The following is a 25,227-nucleotide window of genomic DNA, read 5'->3' as shown; positions in this document are numbered from 1 at the left end:
CTACAGGTATAATAATTAGCATAATCCGCTCTAATTGGTAGATCCAATGAATCAATCAAAACCGACACGACGAAATGTGACGCAATAAGGTTAAACACAACAGCTGTGACACATTTATTTCATATTCAACTTGTTAACTCTAAGGTCCACTAAAGGTGGTATCTCACTGCACTTGGGGCACCGGTGCGGCACTGCGGGGTTCGTTCACTGTGGCACTGATTTGCGATTTTAGCGATTTTTAATAATTTAGATATTGCGTAATACTTAAAATATGACTAAGAAGACAACAAAACACACAAAACGGAAGAAAATTCGTCCTTTATCTCTGAAATTCGTTGAGTCATCTACGAACCCCGCAGTGCCGCACCGGTGCCGCAAGTGCAGTGAGAGTCCACCTTAACTGCCCCCTACCATCTGTACTTAATTCTTAGATCCATTCGTGTTTAGCTTGTCTTATGTCCAACCGTCGTTCCAATGCCAAATAAGACTAAACTAGTAAAGATCTCGGGCTGGAATTGGAAAAATGCACGAGAAAACGTAATTACTCAATATGTGTTGTGTAACCGTTTAACGTTTATCAATTCCAAATGTATACAATGAAATCATGCAATTATTTGTATGATTCATGTGACACATAAATCATTTGTGTCATGATTATGTAGTTATTCATTTCTGACATTTAATTCGACGGTGACAATGGACTTATTGATGAATATTGTATGAATATGCAATCTTTATTATGTTAACGTTGTGGCTGCCTATCCGTATCAGGGAAAAGTCCACGTCACCCGGAAAATTCAACCGTACTTTTAAAAAAGAACAAATTCTTTCTCTGCGTTATAAAATAAATTCCAGCTATAATTTTGTAGAGTTATTCAAATCTATTATATCCTTTGACAACATTTGAATAGCTTTATAGAGTCTGCTACATTGTTGAAAGATATCCACACACAAAGTACAGATATACGCTTGTGTAGTCTACGTATACAGTAAAAGCCGCTTAATTGCACGGCCTATTTGTCAGTGAATTTGGTGCAATTATCCGCCTGGTGCAATAATGCGAAGTTATCTAGCTGGACCGCCTCGATTAACAGAAGTGTGCAGTTAACAGAAGTGTGCGTTCATCCGATGTGCAATTTACTGGCTTCCACTGTATTTGATTTCACTATTCGAGTTGATATATTCCTTATGTAACTCCTTTTGCCTAATTTGCTTTGTTTCATTTACGTTGTAATATTAATTTGTTGGATGGTCAAACTATAAGTTAACAAACCTATGACCTCTCTTTCCCAATTTCTTATCATTTTATCATTATTCGTTTATTGTGTTTCTTATTTTGTGCAAAATAAACAATAATAAAAGATAGAAGATATATATTTATGTCACATATTGTATTCAACCCGTTAGAACTTGCCGTCAAAATTATAGCTTTTATATCCATCTCCTAAGAACATACATTATCTACGCCCCCCATGTCCTTTCCAATCTATTGTTGTTGTTGTTTTTGTGAAACAAACGGATAAATAACACGTCACTGATCACCGTGCCCCGGGACATTTCCCATCATAACGCGTCACAAGGTGTGCCCAAGAATCACATGTCACCTTTAACCTGTCGACGACAAGCTTTGTTTGCTCTGAATAATTCACCAAGCAGAAGTAAAACCTGCCAACACAAATTCGCTCACCCGTAAAACATCTCAACGTTTTGCCTTTGTATCAATTTCTCAATGCCACGCGTTAGATTCGTCGGTATAGTCACTAACATTACCGTCCAAGCGACTAGACTTTGAAACTATAATAGTATATGATCCACAGATCTTTCTAGCAGTCTATGATTTTGTTAGAATCTATGAAAAATGGTAAATAGCTCTGGGCGGAGCCGGTAAGGTCACCGATTCTATCTCACTCACTGTTGTTAAACTGGCTGAGCAGAGCCGATTACACTCCATTAAGCAATTTTCCCAAAGGATTTTGTCGCGACAGAAAGACTGCCATTTGGGACGTTTTGGGCTTGAGAGTTACACGTAGGTTTAAACGATTATCTACTACGTGATTAATTACGTGACAGTGACGTTTACGTAAAAAGAAAGGACAGAAATATTAAACCCGGAGTATATATGTCTTAAGCTATCGCGCTATCGCTAATTGACATCGGTATGTAAAAGCACTGCGATCCGAACATTCCCACAAACACACCTTGAACGCTTTGGTTCAACAAATCGCTTCTCAAATGTTGTTCTTATAAACAAACTGTATTTTCTAAAACCTAGAAGACTAAGATACACCATTCGTAGTATGAGGGACGAAATTTTCGATAATTTCTGACAGAAAGAATATGTTTTTACCCACCTGAAATGGGCGCCAGTAGCCCGGACGTTTAGTCGACAGACAAAACGGACGATTAATGACTTGTCGAGTTGCTCAGGCGTGAACGTGCCGGAAACGGAAGTGACGTACCAAGTGTTTTCCACGAAGGCAACATCGGTACCAGATGATGAGATGTTGCGCAATGAGTCATTACAGACAACTACCCGGCATTACACCTAACCTGTAGTACCATCCCGGGCCGCCGCGAGTCGATATTGCAAGAAAGCACCGCATGACACATGCATCTGAGACTTAGGCCATATTGATTTGATTACATGAATTAACATCACTGATGTTACGAACGCCGACGTCAATTCCAATGTCAAAGAAGAAGATGTGAAAGAACAAAGATAAATAATCTATTCTTCGGTGCACCATACTCTGCTAAGTCATTTGTTCAACCTTTCTGACCACTTAGTTTGACCACTTTTTGCGACGACATAAAATTGAAATAAATTTGATAGAAAAGTACACCTTCTTCTATTCCAGAAAACATTTAATTTTCATATAAAAACGGAACACGTGTTTCTGACATTGCCTGTCTCGAACGAATTCCTGGATAGACATATGGAAACAGATGTTTTTGGCAAAGCCTTAGAGGCGGAGCCGACAGAACTCTACCTGCTACCATTCCGTGCGATGATATACTAACAAATCATCTGGGCAATAAGACTTGTCAAACTGTTCAAATTGCATTATACAAATACAAATAATACAATAATGTGTTACGTCTAAGACACCTAACGAATGTGCATGTCATAGTCTCTAACTAAATCTTTGGAAATGTTTGTCATGGGATCTGACAAGTTATTCAAGATGTATATAATGCCTCGTGCCCAGAGCAACTGCGTCAGATAGCTGAAAAGGACTGAACGTTTCTGTGAAAAATTCCAGTGACCCATTTTCTTTAATAATTTCATTTCTCCATCAATGCCAATCGAACCGTAGGGCAACCTTAAAGTCTTAGCGCCTTCCCTTCTTCCCGTGCTCCTTTCCTCGTGCCGTTCTTACAAGACTTGAGACCGTCTATCGGTTCAAGTCTTCTGGACGTCTTGTTCTCGCTCCACAGTTTGATACCACCGGCAAGGGTCACTGACCTATCGGACGATTCTTGCAGCCGTTTTTCCATCTCCACACACTTGGCGTTTAGCCTGGCCAAGTTCGTCTGCAACCGAACCACCTTGTCTCGGGCCGTGTCCATGTTTGAACCGATCGTCAGAAATTTAGCCACTGTTTTTTCCTCTTGAAGCTTGTCCTTGATTTCTCGCTTCCGTACCTCTAAGTCTGTCAACTGTTTCTTGATGTGCGTCGCCCTCTCTTTCTCCAAATTGTATTCGTACATCAAGGCGTCTTGTCTGATCTGTTCGAACTCCGTTTTCAGGTCAGAGATGCCTTTTCTGAAGCCGGCGTTGCCTCTGTAGGTTGCAGACGACACTCGTCCGTGAGGTTCATTCTTACCACCCGGTGACACAGAGGATATTCCCGCCTGCCCTGTGGTTGTCTCATCGGTGGGAGATTTATGTCCCGTCCGATTGTTTTCCTCGGGAGTTTGCAACGAATGTTGGTCTGAAGAGCTTTTGGTTCTGCGGTGGTGCCTATGAGATATCGTTGCAGTACCAGCGTTGGCCGCAGGGAGGTAAAGTTCCTTAGGGGTTGAAGGCAGACTTTTACTTGTGTGTTTTCCCTTCGGTAGGACGAGAGAAGTCGTTTCTTCCACAAGAAGGACAGGAGTCTTGACTTGTTTCCCCGCTGCTTGAGTACTTTCGCGCCTATTCTGACGAATTTCTGGATGTTTCTTCCGCGACTTCTTCTCCAAAACGGCCGTAGCTGTTGCTGTATTTGTTGAAGTTGTCAAGCTGCTTGTGACTTCTGGTTGTTTCCTATGCCTAGTTGTTCTTGGTTCTTCCGACAAAGTGTTCCGCGCAGCTATCTTGCTCGTAACCATACTGCTGTTCTCAGGGGACACAGACACGGGCGCACCTAGCGATTTACCGCTGCAATGCAGTATTCCTTTTGAATCTGACGTCGTCATACTGCTTCCACTTGCTCGGTGTTTGTCACTCTTGTCTTTCGCGGTCTTTTCATGATCCGTTGCCATGGGAACCTGGCCTAAATTGTCGTTTGAAATTTTGGTACCTTGTTGCAGTATATCGTCTTCCAACAGGCGTCCCCATTTGGTGGCTAACTTTAGCACCTGCTGTGCATTTTCCTGTAAAGCTGGCATGAGACCCTCCAAACCTGAATGCGTTCTTTCTTCCGAAGAAGTTCTGTCAGCGGTCGTGCCATTGTTCTTAGATTTAGAAGCTTCAAGGAGATCTTTCCACGACACCAAGGCTGTTGCCAACTTCTTCTCAACTTTCCTTACTTTCTTACTGGAGGGTTTGGGAAACGCCTCCTTTAGTGGTTTGAAGATTCCCTTTTGAAAGTCTTCCAGGAGGACTGAAAATTTTGTGTAGGTGGCGAGGAATTCGTCTAAAACAGGCACCGACTTTCCTGTAAGACAAAGAAGATATGTTGAAGTTATATCTTGAGTCTGGACACAGTCGGTACCCCCGCGGTATCCGACATTACACCGGGCAAACGTCTGGCTTCAGAGCCTGGCTAGGGCTAATCTCCAAGCAGATCCTACGATGGCATAAGATATTATCATAAGCTGACGAAGGAACATTCCTAGGCCGGCCTCATTCCTTTGCCAGCTTTTGATACTATATTATGCCACCGTAGGGTTTGCTTGGAGATTAGACCGGGGCTACACCTCCAACGGGAACCGTAGCATTACCTGCCGGATGGAAAATCCGAACACACGTACACCAATAAAATAAAACCGAAAACACAATTTCTCAGTTCAGTTCTCACGGAGGTAAAAAAATAACGGCCGTGATAAATTGTACTAACCGTTTGAAACTGCCCAATCTCGCAGCATCCTAAGTCCTGCAACACTGTCTACTTTTTCACCAGTTTGGCCGTGTTCTCGTTCCCAGAGCACCGACAGCTCCTCCAGTTCACTCCTGAACCTGGGGACGAGGTCCGGTGCCACCGCGCCATGCAGCTGTCGCTCAAACTCCCCACACTGCGCGCCTAACCACCGGATCCGGGCGGCTGGGTCCATAGTGGCAAACTCACTCTCCTAGCATAGGGGAAAGGGGAGGACAGAAATATAGATATCAGTGCATGATAAAGAAACACAATTTGTGTTCACCTCCTTTCCATATAGATGCATAGTTAGGATATAAATATCAACCTGCTCTTCAACAGATCTTCCCAGAGTAACTGACGAAATATAACATATGCTACCTGAAACGTCTGACCGTTACGTTTTCAAAATCATATCCAGTTGTTTGAGTAAAGTTCTGCTATCTGGCATATCTTATTTCCTGGATGCCTAACCTTCATCGGCGTATAATGAAACATTTTCTTACTGAAAAGAAGCATTATTACGATGTTCTACTCATACTTTTGTTTGAAAATAGGACATCTATGTTAGGGTAGAGATCGCCGATTCTATCGGTAGAGATCCCGTCGGAGTTTCTGTCGACAGCGATCGAGAGCAGACTGTTAGGATTGTATTGGGGTGGTCTCCTGTGTATGAATATTGTTACATCTACAATGCAGAGTTTCAATCTAACATACCGACGTGAAGTGACACGGACCGAAGTTGAAAATCAGTATGCGGTCTTCTAACATGACTATCCACACGCACAGAGGAATTTTACAGACTCCTATCGGAATCTCTATCGACTTGTGTGGCGTAACTGGTAGAGTGTTGGGCTCGGAATCTAGAGGTCCCGAGTTCGATACTTGCCGTGTCCCCGACGTTGTACCCTTGGGCAAGGCACTTTGCACGACCTTCCTCACTTCAACCGGGTGTAGGAATGGGTACCTGACTTCGGTTGGGGAGGTAAGAAGAAAGACTACCTTTACCTTCTGTCTGCACTGTGTATGTGGCACTGTTAATAAAAGTTACTAACTTGAGTGCAGTCTGTCCTTGTCTGTCCAAAACAAAGTAGAAAAAAAATTCTGCCGGAAGAATCGCTGATGATCACGATCTATGTCCACAGAGACTCTGATCTCAATCTAGCTGTCCTAACAACTAAAGACTTAGCGTCTGTGCCTTATTGCAACCTGTAGTCTAACCTATATAAATATACTTTTAGCGGTGTGGTGACACATGTAATAAATCACGACAGATAGCAGGGGTGGTTTTGCGACCCAACCTTTATCAAGAAAAATTGTTGTCTCTCGTCGCCAGGCAACGCAGACAACACTATCATTCGGTGGCCGTTTGTCATCACTTTAATAGCTGTGGTTAGACTGAACTGGGCTGGAAAAATAGGCGGTGTCAAAACGAATAAAAAGACGGTGACTTTCTGACTCTTCGCTTTCATAAAAAGCATAAGACATAAACGAAGCGTTACAAGTGTCAGAATTCGTTCAAGACGCTTTATAGGTCTCAGATTTCAAAGCATACCTACGTCTTCTTAGGCACAAATAACTTGAACGTTTCTTTACTCAAATGATAGGACTGTTTGGAGACATTTTTGAAACACTAAGAGTATCAAACCTAGGTTACCCACTCTCTGTCCCAAGAGCTATCTACCACTCAAAAAATCACGACCGTAACTTGTCCAGAACATGAGACATGCTGTGGTGAGCTCCAAGTTCCGCTACAGTACCATAGAAAGTAACTAGAATGCCCAGTATCAAACTTGACGTCTGTTTTTGTAACACCAGTTACCAAATATCACGAAGATCTACCTATGGCTTCTGGCGTTATGTTGTTCACACAAAATACCATTAATTAAAATAAAATAAGATCCATGATCTCCAGCTAGATACATGCCGTCCACAAAAACACACAGACAAATAAACAGATACAATAAACGGCACTGAAAACATAACCTTCTTGTCAAAAGTAACAAGTCGAATACTAGTAAAATAAGCATCCAAATAAGCAACTATATTTCAATATAGTATGTGTGTCTCTATATGACTTAGTGTTGTATACAAGGGGTCTTCAGAATTGTACGTTACAAGTAAACTCAAGAAAAAAGCTAAAGCAATTAGAAGCGTTTTACTTTCATACGGAGTATAAATGACGTCTATTTTCCCAACCCCTTTGTTTCAAAATAAACTGTCTACTGACGCGTCAAACACGACGCAAATATTGTCGACCAATTTGCCTTTGACAAAAGATGCTGACAAAACTGGATAGATCTTGCATTGTCTTCAAAATCTTAAGATTTTACAGAGATAGTAATTAACGATAGTTGTTTGTGGTTTTCTCCCAGCTAACCATGCACCCGATGTGTTCTAACATAAAGACATGTTTTGAACATCCAAACAGCAGAGTTTTCCTGTCGTATTTACCTTCTCACTTGATATATTTGCAGTTTAGAAGGAAGATGCTAGAAGGACTTCTTTAACCTTGTATTGCTTGAGAATCAACGATGTTTGAATATTGCTAAAACAATTCTTCTTCTTCGAGGAATCTTAATGTAAATGCACAGCAGGTTTTCATTTGCGTCTTAAATACTAGTGTGCAACGGTCTTAAGTACTATATGCACCAGTGAGACATACCTTTAAAATGTGTACAAAAATTGCACCCTAGCTCTAACACACCGTCAGGAATAGGCATTCCATATCTTTCAGGCAAGGAAGCTATTAACGAAAATATTTGCAAGGGAGATGTTTCCAGACTTTTAAGCCTCAAGCCATGGTACAAATTTGTTTTCGTACGTTTAAACGTTGTACAATAACAGAGTCGTTGAACAATCTAAGGTAACATAAATGTATAATAAGTGCAAAGTTCGGTAAAGCCAAACATCTGATTGAAGACGATATCAAAACATGCTTTCTAGACCCTACAAGACCTATATTCAAGGAGGAGGTATCCAATCGTACTGAGAGAATATTGCATGGAAAGGACAAAGATCTATACCTACTCATTCCGCAGATATAGATACGCCAGTTGTATTTCACAGCCTGTTCTACAGTCAGCTCTTGACTTAATCGTCGCCAAGGCGATAATTTGACTGATTTCAGTAAAAAGAATCCAAATCATTTTGGGTCTTCCTGTGGACGGGTCGTCAGACGACATTTCTACATACCACAAAACCTCATGGGATAGAAGTAGCGTCAAAATATGTACTCACTGCATGCAATCTGTCACCACTACGACGACACCTAGATTAAGACGTTGATCCTCCTCCTTATCTCTTTTGTATCTCTCAAGACGTAAACTTGGACATCTTGGTATTTAGAAGACTTGAAGTACTTTAAGCTAGGAGAGACTGTGTCGCAAGCCACCCAAACATTTACAAAGCCCCGTCCTCTAATAAGTGGCTGTAACATCTAGGGCAATTATTACGGCTCAGTGCACCAGTAATTGGTGGTCACTAAAAGTGTCACAGAATGATTTTATTATTGTTAACAAAACAAACACGCATTAAAGCAAAGAACAATCTTCCTACAGAAAAGAATATACGAAGGTTACGAGAATTCAAATGTCTATCAAAGCACGTCAGAAAGTGACATATGGGGGAGAGAGGTTTGCATGGAGGATAGAGAGACTAAGATCAAAAAGGGCAGGTGGTAGGGATAAACCATCAACGTATAACAAGCACAGAAAATTAGTAATAACAGCACAATGTTTCTAAGCCAAGAGTGCAAATAAGTGCAGTTTGAAGAATTTAAACCCCTTATGATAAATATTTTCTTGTCATACTTTAAATTTCCGAGTTGAATTCTTTGGTGATAAGGTAAAACTAAAAGACAAAGTTAACTGTATGCGACTTATAATTAGAGCAAAGGTCCTGTCACAGAAAGCAGACCATGGCCTCCCGACTTTCTCCAGACCATGGTTAGTGGTGGGGAGTTTGTCGTGACCAAAGTAATCTGTGGTTGGGAGTATGTCGGCGAGGTTATCTACCAGAGCATGAGATATATTATGAAAACCGAAATTTCTACTGCGGTACCACAGAAGGCGGCTAGTAGGTCTATGATGTGTCTTTTGTTCTGCCACCACTTGCCCACCTACCAAATATCATGTGCAACATCTCGACTTATGTTGTCAACAATCAAACACACTTAGCACCGAAAATATAGCCTTCTTGGTAAACGTAATCATGGCGAATACCCTAGGCCTTCAACATGTTTCATGGTACTAAGAATGTACCATTTCAAGGACGTTATATAGGTCCTTGTCGATCATTTCAAATAAGGGAAGTATTCTAACACTAGTCGCACTAGTCCCACAAGTCCCACTAGCAATGATGTAACAGAAGAAAGAGTAATAACATTATGTTACTTAAACTGAATTCAGGGGGCTCGCATAAAATACTTACAGCACACATACATTTATCATAAAGTCCATAAAGAGAGGTGAGGAAAAACACCTGGACTTACCTTGTAGGTCTGCATGTTTTGTTGTGATTTCCGATCTGTTTACGTCAGAGTTTCGTCATCGTTCTTTCACTGTTGGCAGTGGAGTGTGGCCAGTACCAAACAGACAGAGTTTCTACGGTATGGCCTCGTCAAAACAAGAACGTTCTTAGGTTGTTGTACTACAAGCCTTGTATGCAAACCACACTGAAAACAAGACAGCGGTGTTCGAATTCCTTGCGATTATAATAATTGTTTTACAAAGGTCTTCAACTTGCTGTCGTCAACACGTCGTGTTATCAACGTAGGATTACTAGTGCAAATTGTGGTAAGACCTACGAAAACTAACGTTGACCACAACAAGTCCAATCCACGACCACACACAAAGTCCTCTGTCAAACTTGTCATTTATACGAGCAATAGTTACCGCAAATAGAACAGATCTACAGGATCTATGACTGGCTAAGCCACAACGATAAAGCCAAATTGTGTACGACAAATCTACGACTTCCTACGACAAACGCCATCAATATGTTGTCAAAAACCTGCCACGCGAGTAAGGATAACAACAAAATTTGGAAATATCAGAAGGAATATTAAACCACGCTATTGTGTAATGTATATGACAGAACTGACCTTCAATTCTAGAAGCAGCAAGACAACCTTTTCCTCAACAAGACACTTGAATTCTGTACGACAAGTGCACAACTGCCCTGCAAATGTCCACAATTTGCTGTCGCATATTAGTACAGTATCTGTCGCGTGAGCAACAATTTCTGCTCCAAACTAAGGAGAGATCTGTGCGAAAAATAAGTATACAAGTATACAAAGTACAAAGTCTCTGCCTATAGCGTAGCTTATGCTATGAATACAAGACTTGTTCCTTGGCAGTGACGTTTGTTATGGTTAGCCTTTAGTTGTTGTACAGGTAGCGTTTGTCTGTCATCAGCTAGTGAAAACAAATGTTCCAAAGGGGAGTTGTCGTGCATGAAAGAGTGACGAACAATGGCTTCACACGATAGGGACGCTTTTGTGGGTGACTTTTGTGCCCTAATCCTTTCTACGTCGCCAGACATGTCGTAGTTATTTTATGAATGTGTTCTATGACTCATACATGTTATTACTGGGCAAATATTGACCACGAAGTTGTTTTGCAGACAGGGGACGGGTAAGGAATGATTAGTGTTGAAATAAAACAATGTATAAGAAACGTTTTGGCAATACAATTTACAAAAGATGAAGCTTATACAAAATACCCTATTCCCAAAATTACACCGCTTAAACTTTCATAGTTTCCATAGTTTTTTCCGTATTTTATCTCCTAGTTTTATACACATATTTTGGGGGGTCCCGGGCCATCCCACGAAATTCAAAAGGATGAAAGAATCGAATGTTTCTTACCCATCCTTTTCATGTTCCAGTAGAAATTTCTATATATACATTGCATATGAATAATTCAAAACGCACGATACATATGTATAGTGAAAGATGAATTAATAGATAGTACACCATCCAACATTTCAGTTAATTTGATTAGGCCGCAGCAAGTAAATTTTATGGATGACATCCACATGAATTTTCACCTGATTTCAGAAAAAAAAGAAGACATTTTTCATCTTCGGAGATGGTCAACAGGACGAGAAAATACGAATATATGAAAATTTGTTGTGCGAAATGATTGTACATGTACTTGAGAAGTGACAATAGCGAGGTAGCAATGACTGTAGTTATTAAAGTGAAACTCTAGTTGGATAGTTGTAAAAGTGGCATGCCTATGGAAGTTATGACAATATGAGTGTTGTTGCCAACTTGATAATTGATACCAGTCTAGTGTCACTTTTACTACACTAGTTCACTTTTGAATACAAGAATCGATGATTTGTTGTCTATGTTATGTCATTTCAATTCTTGTTACAAGGTTTATGGTGTCTATTTTGAAAATTTAGCCATCTTATATTTTTGGCCCATATTGTTTTTTTTTTCGCCCTATCTAATTATTGCAGAGGATGTCATCCATAAAATTTACTTGCTGTGGCCTTATTCTGTATTTTACAATTCTTCAATTATCCATTCAATAAATACATTCATTTCTGCATTAGTCAGATTTTCATACCCAGTTTATGTATACAAATTTACCAGCTTGACTTTGTCCAACCAGAAGTCTATTTTTGTAAGGGGAAGATAACGTATCATGTTTATTCATGTATTTCAAAAGATCGCGTGCAAACGGAGCATAATCAGACTATGTGTGAGATATATGAGGCTTCGTTCGAGCAATGAAAGATCGTAATCTCTCACGCAAAAGGCAAACGGCAGTTTGATAAACTTGAAATTTATGTATGTCACTTCCTAATATAATGTCAGCCTTACATTTGTAACGTTACATGTATATACAATGGCATGATGTTCGCCCTTTGGATTCAATTTTTCTTTTGCTCTTCCTCGGTACATACATTAAAAGCCAAGTATTCTATCATCGTTTCTTTCATATTAAAATGTTTGTTACTTTGATAATAAAGATGAAAATTTAACAAATACATGTATAATAAAAATTAAAACCTAAAAATAGAGTTCCATTTTATTGTTAACCTTGATGGAATTGTCAGAGAATTCTGGATTTTCAATAATTGAGAGGTATGCTTAAGACAGCCCACTTAGTGGATTTCATTTAAAATGCAGTCAACGTACATTTAAATCGTACTGTAAATTAGACAAGAATGGGACATATGATAACACCACCCCATAATCCCTTCATTCATCGCGCCTTTATTTATGGAAAGAAACTATGAAATTCTTATATGGTCCTAATACCGAACGAATAGAACATAACAGACGTCCACGTGGTTTTATTGGCTATTGGCTTTCATCGGATAACTGATTGATTGCAACATGTCAGGATGGCCGAGTGGTCTAAGGCGCCAGACTCAAGGGTGGAAGTCCCTTCCCAGCATACAAAGCGAGGGTTCTGGTCCCCGAATGGGGGCGTGGGTTCGAATCCCACTTCTGACATTCATTTTTGCGACTAGCTCGTGATATTGATTATTCCGTCCTAAAAGGATTCTATGTCCAAAATCCAAAAACCAAATAATTTTGTCATGAAGTCGCCTGTAAATTTGAAAACCCACTGAGTTGCTAAAATGTAGTTATACAAGTATGCTAGGTTTTCGCTATATTTGTCTTGTAATGATAACATATATCACATAAATATATTCACATAATCTTTGACTTGAATCATAGTCTGTTTATTTCGTACGGTATGCTGTAAGATTGAAGAGCGCCGCCCTGCGATCTTTATTTAGTATGACAGAAGAGTTTGCAGAAACTGACGTACGTTGGCGACCGATTCAACAGAGCGTTCAGTACATGTACAGAAGGTTGCACGTGCTCCCCCTGTCCGTTATTATCGTCTTTGCAATACTTTTTCCTGTCTTGAATGTTTAGATGTGTGTGTTTTCGGACGCTTTCTCCATAAGATAAGATAAGGAAGAGTGAAATGTACTTTCTTTTCAAGCTGAATAAAGTAAGCTCCAAACAGATGTTAGAATGCGAATTTGTAATCGTTATTTAGCTCAACGACTTTGTCACAAATGGCCGTTTGTAAAAAAAAAAAACGGGGAGCTAGAAATGATATCGATACGATAGCGAATACCTTTGCTAATCATTAGATGGTCCAATAGTTTTTGTAGGCTGGCGCACAATTCTTGCAAAATATGTACCAGATTAAATTTAATATTTGCTAAATGTAATAACTGGAGTCTGGCAGACACGAGCTAGACTAGCTTATTTAATCTAGGCCGAGATCTCCGTATTTGATTTCAAACATGGCATTTGGAGACACACGCACTCTTTGTCGTCTGACATTTTCCCCTCACGCTAAAAGATAACACCATTGTTTGGCATTACACTTCAGTAGTTTCTCTTACCACGCGTGAGGAAAATTGTAAGGACTTATGACAAAAAAACTGATAGTTATCAGCGGGAATATCAGTGAGGCGGAAATATCAGTGAGTGGATTAGCCTTTTGGTCGCCTACGTTGCTATGGCGACGGACGATTTGGAGACTTGTATCGTCTGCAACTGTAAAATGAGTCAGTCTGACCAAAACTCTGTATAGCTGGTGTTTTTCTGTTACAGTTCGAGTTTCCTGTGGAAGAGTTTGTGTTTCTAAAACTGTTTCTGCCTCAGAAAACGGAGAATTGTCGTCATAGCAACTATTCATTAGCAAGCAACACATACTGACAGACAACTACAGGTAAGAGCATCACACTGGATATAATAATGTGGCATTTCGTTTTGTATATCGTAACAGTAAGGTGGCGTTTATATTCCTGCCAACACAAATTGAATAATCTCATGTATGTTCTTTTTAATCAGCTAGGTTTTCTACACTTGTAGTCTTTCTTTCAGAAAATTGAAAACATTTCTTGAGTTTTTTACGTTTTGTTTCCTTATTACATGCTTGCCATATGCATTTCGTACACGACCTAACAACTTGTGGCACACTGTGTTGATTTGTACAGTTTTAGTAGTTTGAAAAGACGGAATAAAGCTTTACTGTATTTTATATCTTGTTTTTTATATCTTATGTTATTGTGTTTCAATTTTGTATTGTGTTGTTGTTTAACAGCATGAGTAATCATTTTTGGTATACTTTAGTACCTTTCCATGTCGTCACAAGCATCCAAATTGTCGACAAGGTTCTAGTAAAAGGGTCGATTGTTCAGTTACAAGTTACGGAATTGGTTATAGTCTGGATACCAGACTTGTTAGGTTGACGTCAGGTCTGGTTCTGTAGGAAAGAATAACCAAAAATGAAGGAGACTCTGACTAGGTAGTAACCAGGCTATTTATTTCTGTTTTTTACCCATGGTTGCCCTCTCAGTGATTAACACTGCTTTTCAGTGTGGCCCTGCTATCTGAGTGGTGTGTACATTAAGGGACTGATAATGTGCTTGTGTCAAAAATAAGCTATTGCTCTGTAATCTCCACAAAACTTTGCTCTAGAAGAATATAATGAATTGTACAAATTCAAAATATAGATTGACGGAGAAGTTAGTCTGCAACTGAAAAATTTCAGTACTGGTACCTGCTCTCGTCTGTTTCAAATTATTTTCCCTCTTTTTTTAAATTTCTGACAGACAAGGACAAAGTGACACTGCACTCAAGTTTAGCAACTTATTTCAAGAGTGCCACATACACAGTACAGATAGAAGGTTAAGGTAGTCCCATAGCCATAAGGGTGCGATATTGGTAAGCGAAGCCTTTTAGCACCTTACACCTCCCCAACCAAAGTCAGGTGCCCGTTTTTACACCTGAGTGAAGTGAGAAATGTCTAGAGGTTCTGAGCCAAGCACTTTACCGATTGCGCCACACGATCCCACAAATTTTGTTATATCAACCTTGTTTCAACGCCTAATGGCTGCTAGTGTTTTTTTTTATCATGAAGGTGTTTGAAAGAAGAGTATTCGACAATATTTGTGAATGTTCGACTCCAGTGATTAAGAAACACTGATCTTCTTACACCTTGGTGGGGGGTGGGGGCGTTCCCATCATGCCCTCGGCCTGTCAATCACCAGTAGCCTTCTGACGTATGCAGTTCGCAATAAAACACTTAGAGTTTGATTTCAGACTTAAATAGATAGCTTTGTCTTGTTAAAAGTGACCAAACCTACCCGGATATGCAGTGGTAACGCTCCATTTCGGACTAGATGAAAGTCGATTTTGGAAGAAACCATTTGTTTAGAGGGAAATGGAGCGTGAAAACTCTTTCAGACGAGCTCTCGAGTTAGAAGCTGGAAAATTTTTATCTATACCTGGATCTAAGTGAGAATGTTAATACCAGCGATCTAAGTACCGCCTTTAGTTGTCTATCTTTTTACCGGGTCAACGAGAAATAATATTTTCTGCATTACCATTGTTTGAAATTGTCCACATAACCCTAGTTTAAAAAAAATCAAATTATAAAATTCAAATGTATTATAGTTGATTGGTCAAGAATCCCTATTTTCACCTGAGACTTCATTTACTTAAATTGGTAAACGACTACTTTGAATATAAACTGTTTAAACATTCAGAGGGTTTCTGTATGCGGTTTGTTGTTTGAAAAACCTCTTCTGATCTGCCGAGTATAGTCTCATCAGTCACACTTAACATTAACGTTAAAAGATCTTTCAGTGTAATTTTAGACATGTTAACGTTAGTCCAATTCTTTTCAAACAAAAAGCCAACACACAAGTCTGTCATCAAGTTTCGACTGTTTGTGCCATGCTCACATGCGTGAATTACAGCACGTTAGTCTCACAGAGTTTTGCTGAGTCAAGGAATTTTCCCGCCAAAAATACCACACTTTTTTCGATGTAACATTTCAGACCGCTCCCGTGGTCGCTCAGAAACTTTTCATAAACTCTCGAAATACCCCAAACTGTTTAAAATTTGTTGTAAAATTGATCTTTGGCCGTATTTTTCCTCAGTTTATGAAGCTATCGTCTGCAGCGATATCGTTGATATCGTCTGCAGCGGTGCGTAGTACATGTATACAGCGTAGTACCGGGCTATTGTTGGCGTTTTACGCACCCATTCCCAAGACTCCCATTACGTATTTCAACGGGGAGGGGCACTACAAACTACAGATAACTTTTTTCACACCTCTCGCTCCTTTTCCCAATCCCCATTTTTTCAACAGACATCTTTTAATAATATCTAAGGGTTGCATGAGAATTCCACACCAGGAATTTGCCGAATTTCGAAATCGCATAAAACGACGAGCGAATTTTTCGTCTGAAAATCTACCGCATTTGGCAAGTTTCGGTGACAAGTGAACATGGGACTATCTCTAAAAATCACGCAGTGACCGAAAATGTGACCTAATATGATACATACTTTCGAATATGCTTTTTGCTATTGACTGAAAGCCGCATAACGACACCTCGAGGCTAAGGTATCATTTTTCTCCGCACCTTTTTACGTTCTGCTGCGCGCATGCATGACGTATGTTTGTTTACCTTACAGGTGGATCGCAGAGAAGCAGACAGGCATGACAGGGACACCTTTAGTGTGCTAAGAAACCACAGAACGAACAACATGGAAGACTACGTGGTAAGTACATCCTAAATCTTAAAGATTTTGACAAGACGTTCTTTTAAAGAACTTTTGTCGGGGTGTAAGATGGGCAGATAGCTGATGTGGAAGACTATGTCCGTAGGCAATTTTTCTCAGCAAGGGGTAATCGAAAAAAATAGGACAAAGAAAGCAAAGTGTGTAGTTCTGACCGACTATCACAACAAAGCCAGAAAAATATGGCTGCCTCTAAACCGTGGGTTCTTTGTCCTAATTCTAAGGAGAGAGAAAGGTATTACTTGCCAGAAGCCCTGCTTATATATAGATTTGAAGGCTATGAGTTCGATCCCTGTTTTTTTGTTGTTACTGAATGTTACGCGAGCTAGGCCGTTTAAAGTGACATTGTGAGCTGAAGTCTTTTAGATGACTTGTTCTGTTTTGACAGTTGTTGTGATAGAAACGACTTGAGTTTGTCCTCTTACAATAATCTAAAACATCGTCCCCTTTGAAGCTTTGTTTGCTTTCTTTGTAACATCACAAATATAATGTAGAGTTCTTGTATTTGCCATGAAGTTTATCAAAAGTTTCGGAATTCGAAACGTAAGACTAGGATTTTCATATGAAAACTATGTCAAAACACAGAGAATGAAACATATACCTAACCGCAGTCTATATAGCTTAAAATCATGGTAAACCGGTTCGATAAAATCAAGCTCTTTTCTTTGCAGAAAGGCGTGTTAAAACGCCAACATGTTCTTAATATGCATCTACATAGCCGGTATAACCGCCCTTCGGCGTAACACAGCAGCTTAGATGTTACAACCATTGGAATTTCCGCAGCTTCATTGCTGTGTTCATTTTTCAATGAGACGTACAAACATGTGTTAGACTACGACCACCAGCGGGTTCCAAACAAAACGTTTAAGTTTGCGAAAGAGACCTACTAAGAAAGGGCGTTAAATGGTTGTCACTACCGTATCCCACGGATTGCGTCAATGGGTCATGGTTCGGAAGACTTCTTTTGATACAAACTTCGCGCATGAAGTTCCAAGCTATGTCCATGTCCATTCAGTACTTTGAATTGATTCTTTAGACAGTTAAGAAAAATGGAAGTTGTGGGGACGAACAACAGTTTGTTGATGATACTCGTGCGAAAATAATCAATCACTGTATAGAGATTTTAGCATTATTTTTCGTGTGTGAAATTTGGCCAGCCTGGCCATAATAGCCCCTCTGCGCTCCCATAATCGCTTCTCTGAGGAATCTATTTGAACAGGTTTTGTGTAGGATTTCACTAAGTCTACTGTGTATTAGAGCATTCAGAGGCTTAAGAAACAACACATGTTTCTACGCATATGTGACTTAGTTTGCGTTTGCAATTGATTGTTTGTTTATGCACAAAAGTTGTGTAGCCCTGGCTAAAGAAACGTGGATTGGCGCCGCCCTATATGCACCATCTGGTGCAGAAAGAACTTAAACATTTTTTATGTTTGGGTACCTATACTGAAGAGAGTGCTTTTGTCGTCTAGTTATCGAACACCACGCAAAATTTATGACGAGCCTTTCGAAACTTGAGAGGACTGTATCATTGTCCCCGGCCATCCGTTTTGAGATATAGATTATAAAGTCATTGACAGTTGTAGATTTTATCAAGGAGGTTCCTTTTTTCAACCTCCTTGATTTTATCTTGCCTCTATGTGTGACAGTAATTTGTCGGGGCCGTAGAGTACAAACGAGAAGGAATTTGTTGATAAGTCCTTTGGGTAAGAGTGGATAATTACCCTATTCACAAAGTTGTGCGTAATTATGCTGAAGTAACTGAATCTGCTAGGAGCGGTGTTGGATTCCATATCGCTACACAAGTTGCTGACACATGTCATTATGCAAATGAGCAATCTACGTCATAATGACGTCACGAATCACTTACGTTGAATGGAACTTTGAATAAGGGGCGTCGTCGGTGTTCATATCACTAAATTGTATTCAATCTTTTTTAAGTTCACAAAAGAAAAACAAGTTTCCTCTTCTTACGAAAAAAGTGTTTTTTCGTCTTCCAGTGTCTAAAAAAGAATTCAAACCTAGTTAGTTATGTTTTAGACATTTGATTAAGACTAGTAATGTTTTATCATATCATTCTTTATTCATTGTTTTTGTTCAGTTACTTGCAATTGGCCTTTGAGTAAGAGCTATCATTATATGACAAAGATATTATCAACGCTTGGTTCACAAGAATAGTGCGTACTATGATCTTAACAAAATAGGCGACTACATAGTTGATCTTAAAAGTGTCAAGAAACCTATTGGAAATTTGAGGACTGAAACAGAAACTTTATCCCCACCAAAAATACACAGTTTATCTCTGAAGCTCATCTCCAATTTACGCTCTACTTATCAACTACATAAAGCCTGTTGTCTATATATATACCTCCCAGAGTCCGGACTAATGGTATTCACTGTGCCATTTGTAAGGCCATGTTGATTTGATTATATGGATGACATCCGCGCGCGCATCAATTTTCGGCCGTTTCTAAATACATACAAACAAAAATCACGTTTTCAACCGCAAACTGTGTATTTTACAAAGCAACCGCAAAATTAGCAAAGATATGCCGTATGCAATTAAATCGTCATAGACGAAGATGTTAAAGAACAAAATCGGTATATTATACTCTTTGTCGTTTGTTCAACCTCCCTGACAAATATGGTCGTGCTTTTTCTTTGGATTTTTTTGTGTGTATGGTAGTACCGTTATATATGGGGATACATCCATACAAAAACGAACGAAGCCAAAGTTTACTAGGTATAAAGGGCTTCGATTGTACTAGGCAAAGACGAAATCCAATCGTTCTTGTCCATAATACGGAAAGGTGGTTTGAATGATGTGCGGTCCCCATCGTTGCGACCCAGTAACGGTATGTAAGCAGGCGTGCCAGAGGTTTTCAGTTCGGGAGATCACCGTGGACAGGTGATCAACGTTACCGGGAGACTGCCCGTCCAACCGCGCCCAGGACCAGCGGCACGCCCGTGGTACCGTCACGCTGGGTACGAGTCGGAATTACGGGCCGTTGTTGCACTGTCATGTTTTCTAGTGTACAGAACGCGAAGCTTGGAAGAAAAATGGCAGAAGATGTATGCGGAATGTAGCCCAAATGAGCCGAAACTTTTAGGGTGGACATACGACTTTTTGTACATCAGGAAATGAGCCATGAATTTACAGCCAATTGCGTAGGGGATGGGGTGTTTCTAAGCAGCCTTCGTAACCCCTGTCTGTTCGTGGGTCAGTTAGTCTCGAAGCACTGACTTCTGGCTTGGGGAGAGGAAATGCTGTTCCAGTCTAATTCATGTAACCCGTAACCTTGGAGTGTCCTTCGCTTCTTGTTGTGTGGTAACCATTGAGTAAACAAAATGATGCACATTTCAAGCAAGATCCATTGAAAGTCATTAAATTCATACTTTCGTGGAATAGAGTTCCACGACCTCATACCTTCGCAAAATGATGATAACCTTTGCAACTGATGTGCTATGGATAGTTCGCATTGGTTATGCAAATAAATGTCCTCGTTTGCATCAGTTGATCATCATCCGAATAACAGAAGCTGTCCAAAGTATGAACGTCATAGCTTACCAAACAAAGGTTCTGCTAACATCTTCTCATCAATTATGCAAAGGAGGGAATGATTCGAAAAAAAATGTTAAACGATGTATGAAATTGCTGCCATATACCGTCTATGGATCATGCTATTTTCTCCTCTATTATGTCTTCAGTTGCATAATTTATATCTATCGCTGTTCGTCTCTTTTTCAGCTACATATGCCACATGTTTGAGTAGTCATCTCATGGAAAACAGAGGATGTCTATCATTTCATCATTAATTATGTAAATTGAATCCTGATTTGCATAACCAGTGACTGATTATGTCAAGCACAACTTGCACTATTTACATTCATCTCATTTGCATTTTACAGCGGGAGGAATGGGTGGAATCAACCCCCCAGGAGCGGGAACATTGGCTGAACAAAAGCTGCGGCCATTTTGAGACGGAAATCCGTGGTCTGGTTCCATCCGGGTTCCTGGAGGATTTCGCGGACAGACTTGATGACGTAGTGACCAGGTGGAACCGTGCGCACGGCAGGCTTTTCGGTCACGTGACCTCACGTCAGCAGGTCCAGGCGCTGGTCACGTGGGATCAGGAACAGGCAGCAGAACGTGAGTTTATTTTCCTTTAAAAACTTTAACAATGTCAACGAAAATGAAAAACTGTAATAATGTAAGATTTCGACCTTCTTGACAGCCTCATTAGAATAACTAACCGGCGAGGAACTGGTAAACGTGACATACGTAGTCACGTGACATCCGTATTGACGTTAGTTATTAGATCCTGAAGAAGGCCGTAGGGTCAGATAAGATTCATTGAATCTAGATTGTTCTATGCTACTGTATAACTTAACATCAAGAGCGCTAGCACAAAGTTTTAAAGTGTATGTAATTACACGGACTAGTTGGAAGTTCAAAAGTTAGCAACCTCGAGCTCTGTCGACATTCTTTTTACTAAATTTTGTGTCTTTTTCCTTTTACTTCAGAGCGCCGCCAAGCTGACAACGGTTCCCTACAAAAGTTCCAATACCTTCTCTTCATCTTCGACACCCTGCTGGGAGATTTTCGTACCGGTATCTTCCTCCCTCTTAGAGACTTCTTCTGGATACAAGACGGCGGCAACACCCATCTTCAACAGGTGGGACATCGCTTTAGTGATTGTGATATATAACTTGTACTACTATAGTCTAAATGCTGACTTAACTAGTTGGGTTTGACTCCTTTTTAGCCTGGATTCCAGATTCACAGCCCGTGCATTTATCAGGATCTAACTCAGCTGGCCGGGCATGTGTTACAGTACTTGTGTAGCCCTGGAAATAGTCTGGTAACTAGACTAACTTTTTTATCTGAAACTGTAGAAGACAACAAATCTTAACAATACATATGATGTATTGTTATATATGTTATACATACATATGATGTATTGTTATTGTTATATATATATATATATTGTTATTGTTCTACAAACATCAATATTTTGGACACGTTGCGTTGCCATAAATGTATAATTCTTTTTACAGCGTCACAATTTAAAAAAAATTTCATCATCATCATGGTCCATAATCGGTCGACGTGCTTACACACGACGGGGTTATACCGACCCTTACGGGGTGACATACCCTATCGCTGGCTAATTACAAGACGGGTATGCGCCAGGTCTCCCGTCCGGGTGAATGGTAAAAAATCACCGTATGGCTGTGACGAGACGGAGGTTCGCCAGACCTCCATCCGGGTGATTGGTAGTGAATCATCACCAACTCCAGACAATAGTGTATAGCCGTTAACAACTGGCAACCGTAATGGGAAATACGATACCCGCTAATTGACAGTTCAGAGTGTGATGTTTACGTTGCCCATACCTGTCTGCCGTTCTACCAGGTCCGCCATGCCCTGGAACAGACCATCCTGGCTTGGCGGCAGCTCTTGCGACCCGGCCCCGTCAACACTGCCCTACTCACCCGGGCAAGTCAGGAGATCGTAGACGAGGTACGCTATCACACGACATCTCATGTATAACCCGTTTCTCCATCTTCAATAACACTAGTACGACTACGGCAAGATCTTGGGACAATCGTTGATGTTCGTAACAAGATCCGTACTAAGTTGTAGGCAGATGGTTAATTGGTATATTGCAATTGCAAGGATATCTTTTAAGAATTCTAAACATACGTTCTACGTTTCTTTTTTTTTACGTAAAATTTTGTTATACGCCGCACCAAGGTATCTTATATTCTTACGTAGCTATTTAGTATCATAGATATCCATGGTTGTCGAATATTTCTATGTACTGACTACTGAGTTCTTCAGATTCGCAAAAAAGCTGTTCCTCAATCATCTGGTTATGATTTTGAAAAATGGTCAGCCGTTCTGGTAGAATCCACTTTATATATATATATATTAAAATTTCGTCAGTGACACTGAGTTTTTCAGATTGTATTGCACAATTTTAGCTTTGAAAACCTCATTGATGGTGACATGCATGGCATTACGTTTTTTCTTCATCTTTTCCAGGTTGTGATGACGTATTCGGAAGAGTATGACGTAATATTACGATTGATTCCGGACATTCACGAGAAGACGTTCGAGTGCCTCCGCCTGGCCAGGCGGTGGAAAACGGCATACAAGGCGGGGAGTGCAGAGGAGCAGCGAGTCGCTAGAGGGAGTCCCTGCGAAGGCCGCTTGTTGAAACGCGAATCCGAACCAGTCAACAGACTGTCAAGGTACACTCGACGTTCTTTTGTTCGTCCAGACTCTTGTTGACATAGAGTAGCAAGCTTGATGTTTCAGTAGCAAGGTAAATTTTGACAGAAGATTTTTAAGTAAGAAATTTTACACACAATTTTGCGACAATAAATTAACTATAATATCAAAATGATATCAAGATATGCAAGCAAAGGTGGTCATTGCAAAGATGGAAATATGCCAAGTTGCTAGCGCTGTCCTGAAAAGTCTTACTTTTTCACTCACTGCGTTTTTATATTACATTGTAGCTCACACGAACTTGCACTTTTGTGAATTCCTTGGTGACAGAATATTAATATCACCATTTATTCTTCTTAGAATCAATATTACGTTACAGCATTTATTTCTTTGTTTCTGATAGTTTTGCTCTTCATTAAATCACCAGGGAAATAAGCCAAGGAGACATGCACGTATCTTCAGGCCATCGTCGGGAGTTAGTTCAGCCTACCAATAGTCATCGTAGCCCTCAATCCAGCGGCAGCGTTCACAAAACCCCCGGTAGAATGCGGGAAAAATACGTCGAAGACGAATACGAGGAATTCATCGAAGAGCTATCCCGTTCCCGATCTTCAAGCATAGCGCTACCGCAACAGAAGCTAGTCGAAGACGAGTACGAAGAATTCCTCTTAGAACAAGAGGGGCGACAGAAACGGTCTCAAACGACAAGCAGTTTACCGGACGTACTCGTAAACCTGAACGCCAAGAAGATTCAACAGCTCAACAGCGCTTCAACAACCAAAAGCAATCCTTCGAGCAGAGACAGCTCGAGGATGGAGCGACAGAGTCTACCAAACATTCTGTCGCGAACAGAAAAGGAAGACGAAATTACTAAGGCAGAAAGAGACGCTGTCTTAAGAAAAATGTGCCGAGAGAAGCGCATATGTGATCAGATTGCCTCCCAGATGACCGAAGTTAAACTGAAGTACGATAAACTGAAGGAAAACTCGCTGGCATTGGAGAAACAGACAAAGCAGTACAAGACAGATTTTGAGTTTATCGACGCACACGAGAGCTTGACTAAGATTCAGGAACAGATGAACAGAGCGATCAAAATTTACAACAGGAAGAAGGAAGTTTACGATCAGGCGAGGAGACGGTGGGAGGAGTGTAGGAAGTGCATGGACGAGTTAGAAAAGGCGGACAGACTGGAAAAGGAACTAGAGAAAATGGCAAATGAGGGGCAAGTTCATAGAAAGGTCACAAATGCAAGAACATGAGTGAAGTGTGGACAAAAAACAGTACATTTAATGCCACGCTTTCCCTAAATATCTTTCACACAACAAAACAGTGACTGTTGGAAGAGTTGAGTTTATTCAGTTGTTTGACTTTTCAAGTGAAACAGAGTATGATAAATATCCATTGTCCTGTACAATCTGTAAAGAGCTATGGAATACACATAAGCTAGTTCAACGTTTGACCTGCACATGTGCAAGGTCAAAGGTGAAGGCCCCTAACTTGCAAAACAGTTATTGTCTAGACTGTGCATAATAAATGTGTTTTGTTGATATATCTGTGGTCTTCAATTGACATATTACCCACAATGCACCACAATGTGCATGCTGGTTTAAACCATGAAGCAGCTTATTTTCAGTGATTCTCTTACTGAAACTTGTCAGTGGAGCTGAAAAAAAGGTGCATTGAGGGCCTGAATAAATATACATGTACATTTAACAAATAATATATATGTACGTACGGTAGGTATGTAAGTAATGTACGTCCAAAGGCACGTACGTACGCACGTACATACATACATACATACATACATATATATGTTTAATAAGAAATTTGTACTGCTCGACATTTAATATATTCAACACAACCAAAAACAAAATGTTCCCAACCTCTTTTTGGTTGTTTAAATGTATGTTTAACTTAACACTTGCCTTCTCAATCCCAAAGTTGCCCTTCTTGCACTTCCACATAAGGATTTCAAATTGATTGATTTGGAATACCAAACAATGTTCTGATTGATATCTATTTTTGGATCCGTGGTTTATGTTCATGTTTTGTTTCAGTTATTGTCTCCATCTCTATTGTCATTTATCTAATCATCTCTGTTTTGAGTTATTTCTGTTTATTCGAAA

At 40.1% G+C, this 25,227-nt stretch overlaps 3 protein-coding genes and 1 non-coding gene across 7 annotated transcripts in view; 2 read left to right on the top strand and 2 right to left on the bottom strand.

The window, feature by feature from the left end:
* LOC118423298 overlaps window positions 1-2,518 on the bottom strand; it is a 12,200-nt gene extending 9,682 nt beyond the window's left edge. Inside the window, exon 1 of the mRNA XM_035831402.1 lies at window positions 2,352-2,518. The gene's annotated coding sequence lies outside the window, so the exon portion shown is untranslated. The remainder of the gene's footprint in view (window positions 1-2,351) is intronic.
* Window positions 2,519-2,852: 334 nt separating this feature from the next.
* Window positions 2,853-10,631, bottom strand: LOC118423299. Of its 3 annotated transcripts, none has more exons than XM_035831403.1 (3): window positions 9,775-10,631; window positions 5,265-5,496; window positions 2,853-4,862 (listed from the first exon to the last, which is right to left on the bottom strand). In XM_035831403.1, exons 1-3 carry the CDS (start codon window positions 9,787-9,789, stop codon window positions 3,325-3,327), a joined length of 1,785 nt encoding a protein of 594 aa, XP_035687296.1. In that variant the 5' UTR covers window positions 9,790-10,631; the 3' UTR covers window positions 2,853-3,324. The 3 variants fall into 3 exon arrangements, with proteins under 3 accessions (XP_035687296.1, XP_035687297.1, XP_035687298.1); XM_035831404.1 differs by lacking the exon at window positions 9,775-10,631 and adding an exon at window positions 8,523-8,868; XM_035831405.1 differs by lacking the exon at window positions 9,775-10,631 and adding an exon at window positions 6,338-7,610.
* Window positions 10,632-12,641: 2,010 nt separating this feature from the next.
* Window positions 12,642-12,759, top strand: Trnal-caa. Its single transcript has 2 exons — window positions 12,642-12,679; window positions 12,714-12,759. It is a non-coding gene; the product is annotated as a tRNA-Leu (tRNA).
* Window positions 12,760-13,830: 1,071 nt separating this feature from the next.
* On the top strand, window positions 13,831-24,854 carry LOC118423301 (restin homolog). 2 transcript variants are annotated; one of them, XM_035831408.1, is made up of 7 exons: window positions 13,831-14,002; window positions 16,759-16,845; window positions 20,773-21,013; window positions 21,388-21,539; window positions 22,280-22,387; window positions 22,913-23,121; window positions 23,529-24,854. In XM_035831408.1, the coding sequence occupies exons 2-7, from the start codon at window positions 16,831-16,833 to the stop codon at window positions 24,358-24,360; spliced, it is 1,557 nt and encodes a 518-aa protein (XP_035687301.1). In that variant the 5' UTR covers window positions 13,831-14,002; window positions 16,759-16,830; the 3' UTR covers window positions 24,361-24,854. The 2 variants fall into 2 exon arrangements, with proteins under 2 accessions (XP_035687301.1, XP_035687300.1); XM_035831407.1 differs by lacking the exon at window positions 13,831-14,002 and having other exon boundaries at window positions 16,416-16,845.
* The last annotated feature ends 373 nt before the right edge of the window (window positions 24,855-25,227 follow it).

Source organism: Branchiostoma floridae, chromosome 9 (genome assembly GCF_000003815.2).
Source record: "Branchiostoma floridae strain S238N-H82 chromosome 9, Bfl_VNyyK, whole genome shotgun sequence".
Taxonomy (NCBI): Eukaryota; Metazoa; Chordata; class Leptocardii; order Amphioxiformes; family Branchiostomatidae; genus Branchiostoma; species Branchiostoma floridae.
Note: the sequence above shows the minus strand (reverse complement) of the source record. Positions and strands in the feature narration are given on the sequence as shown.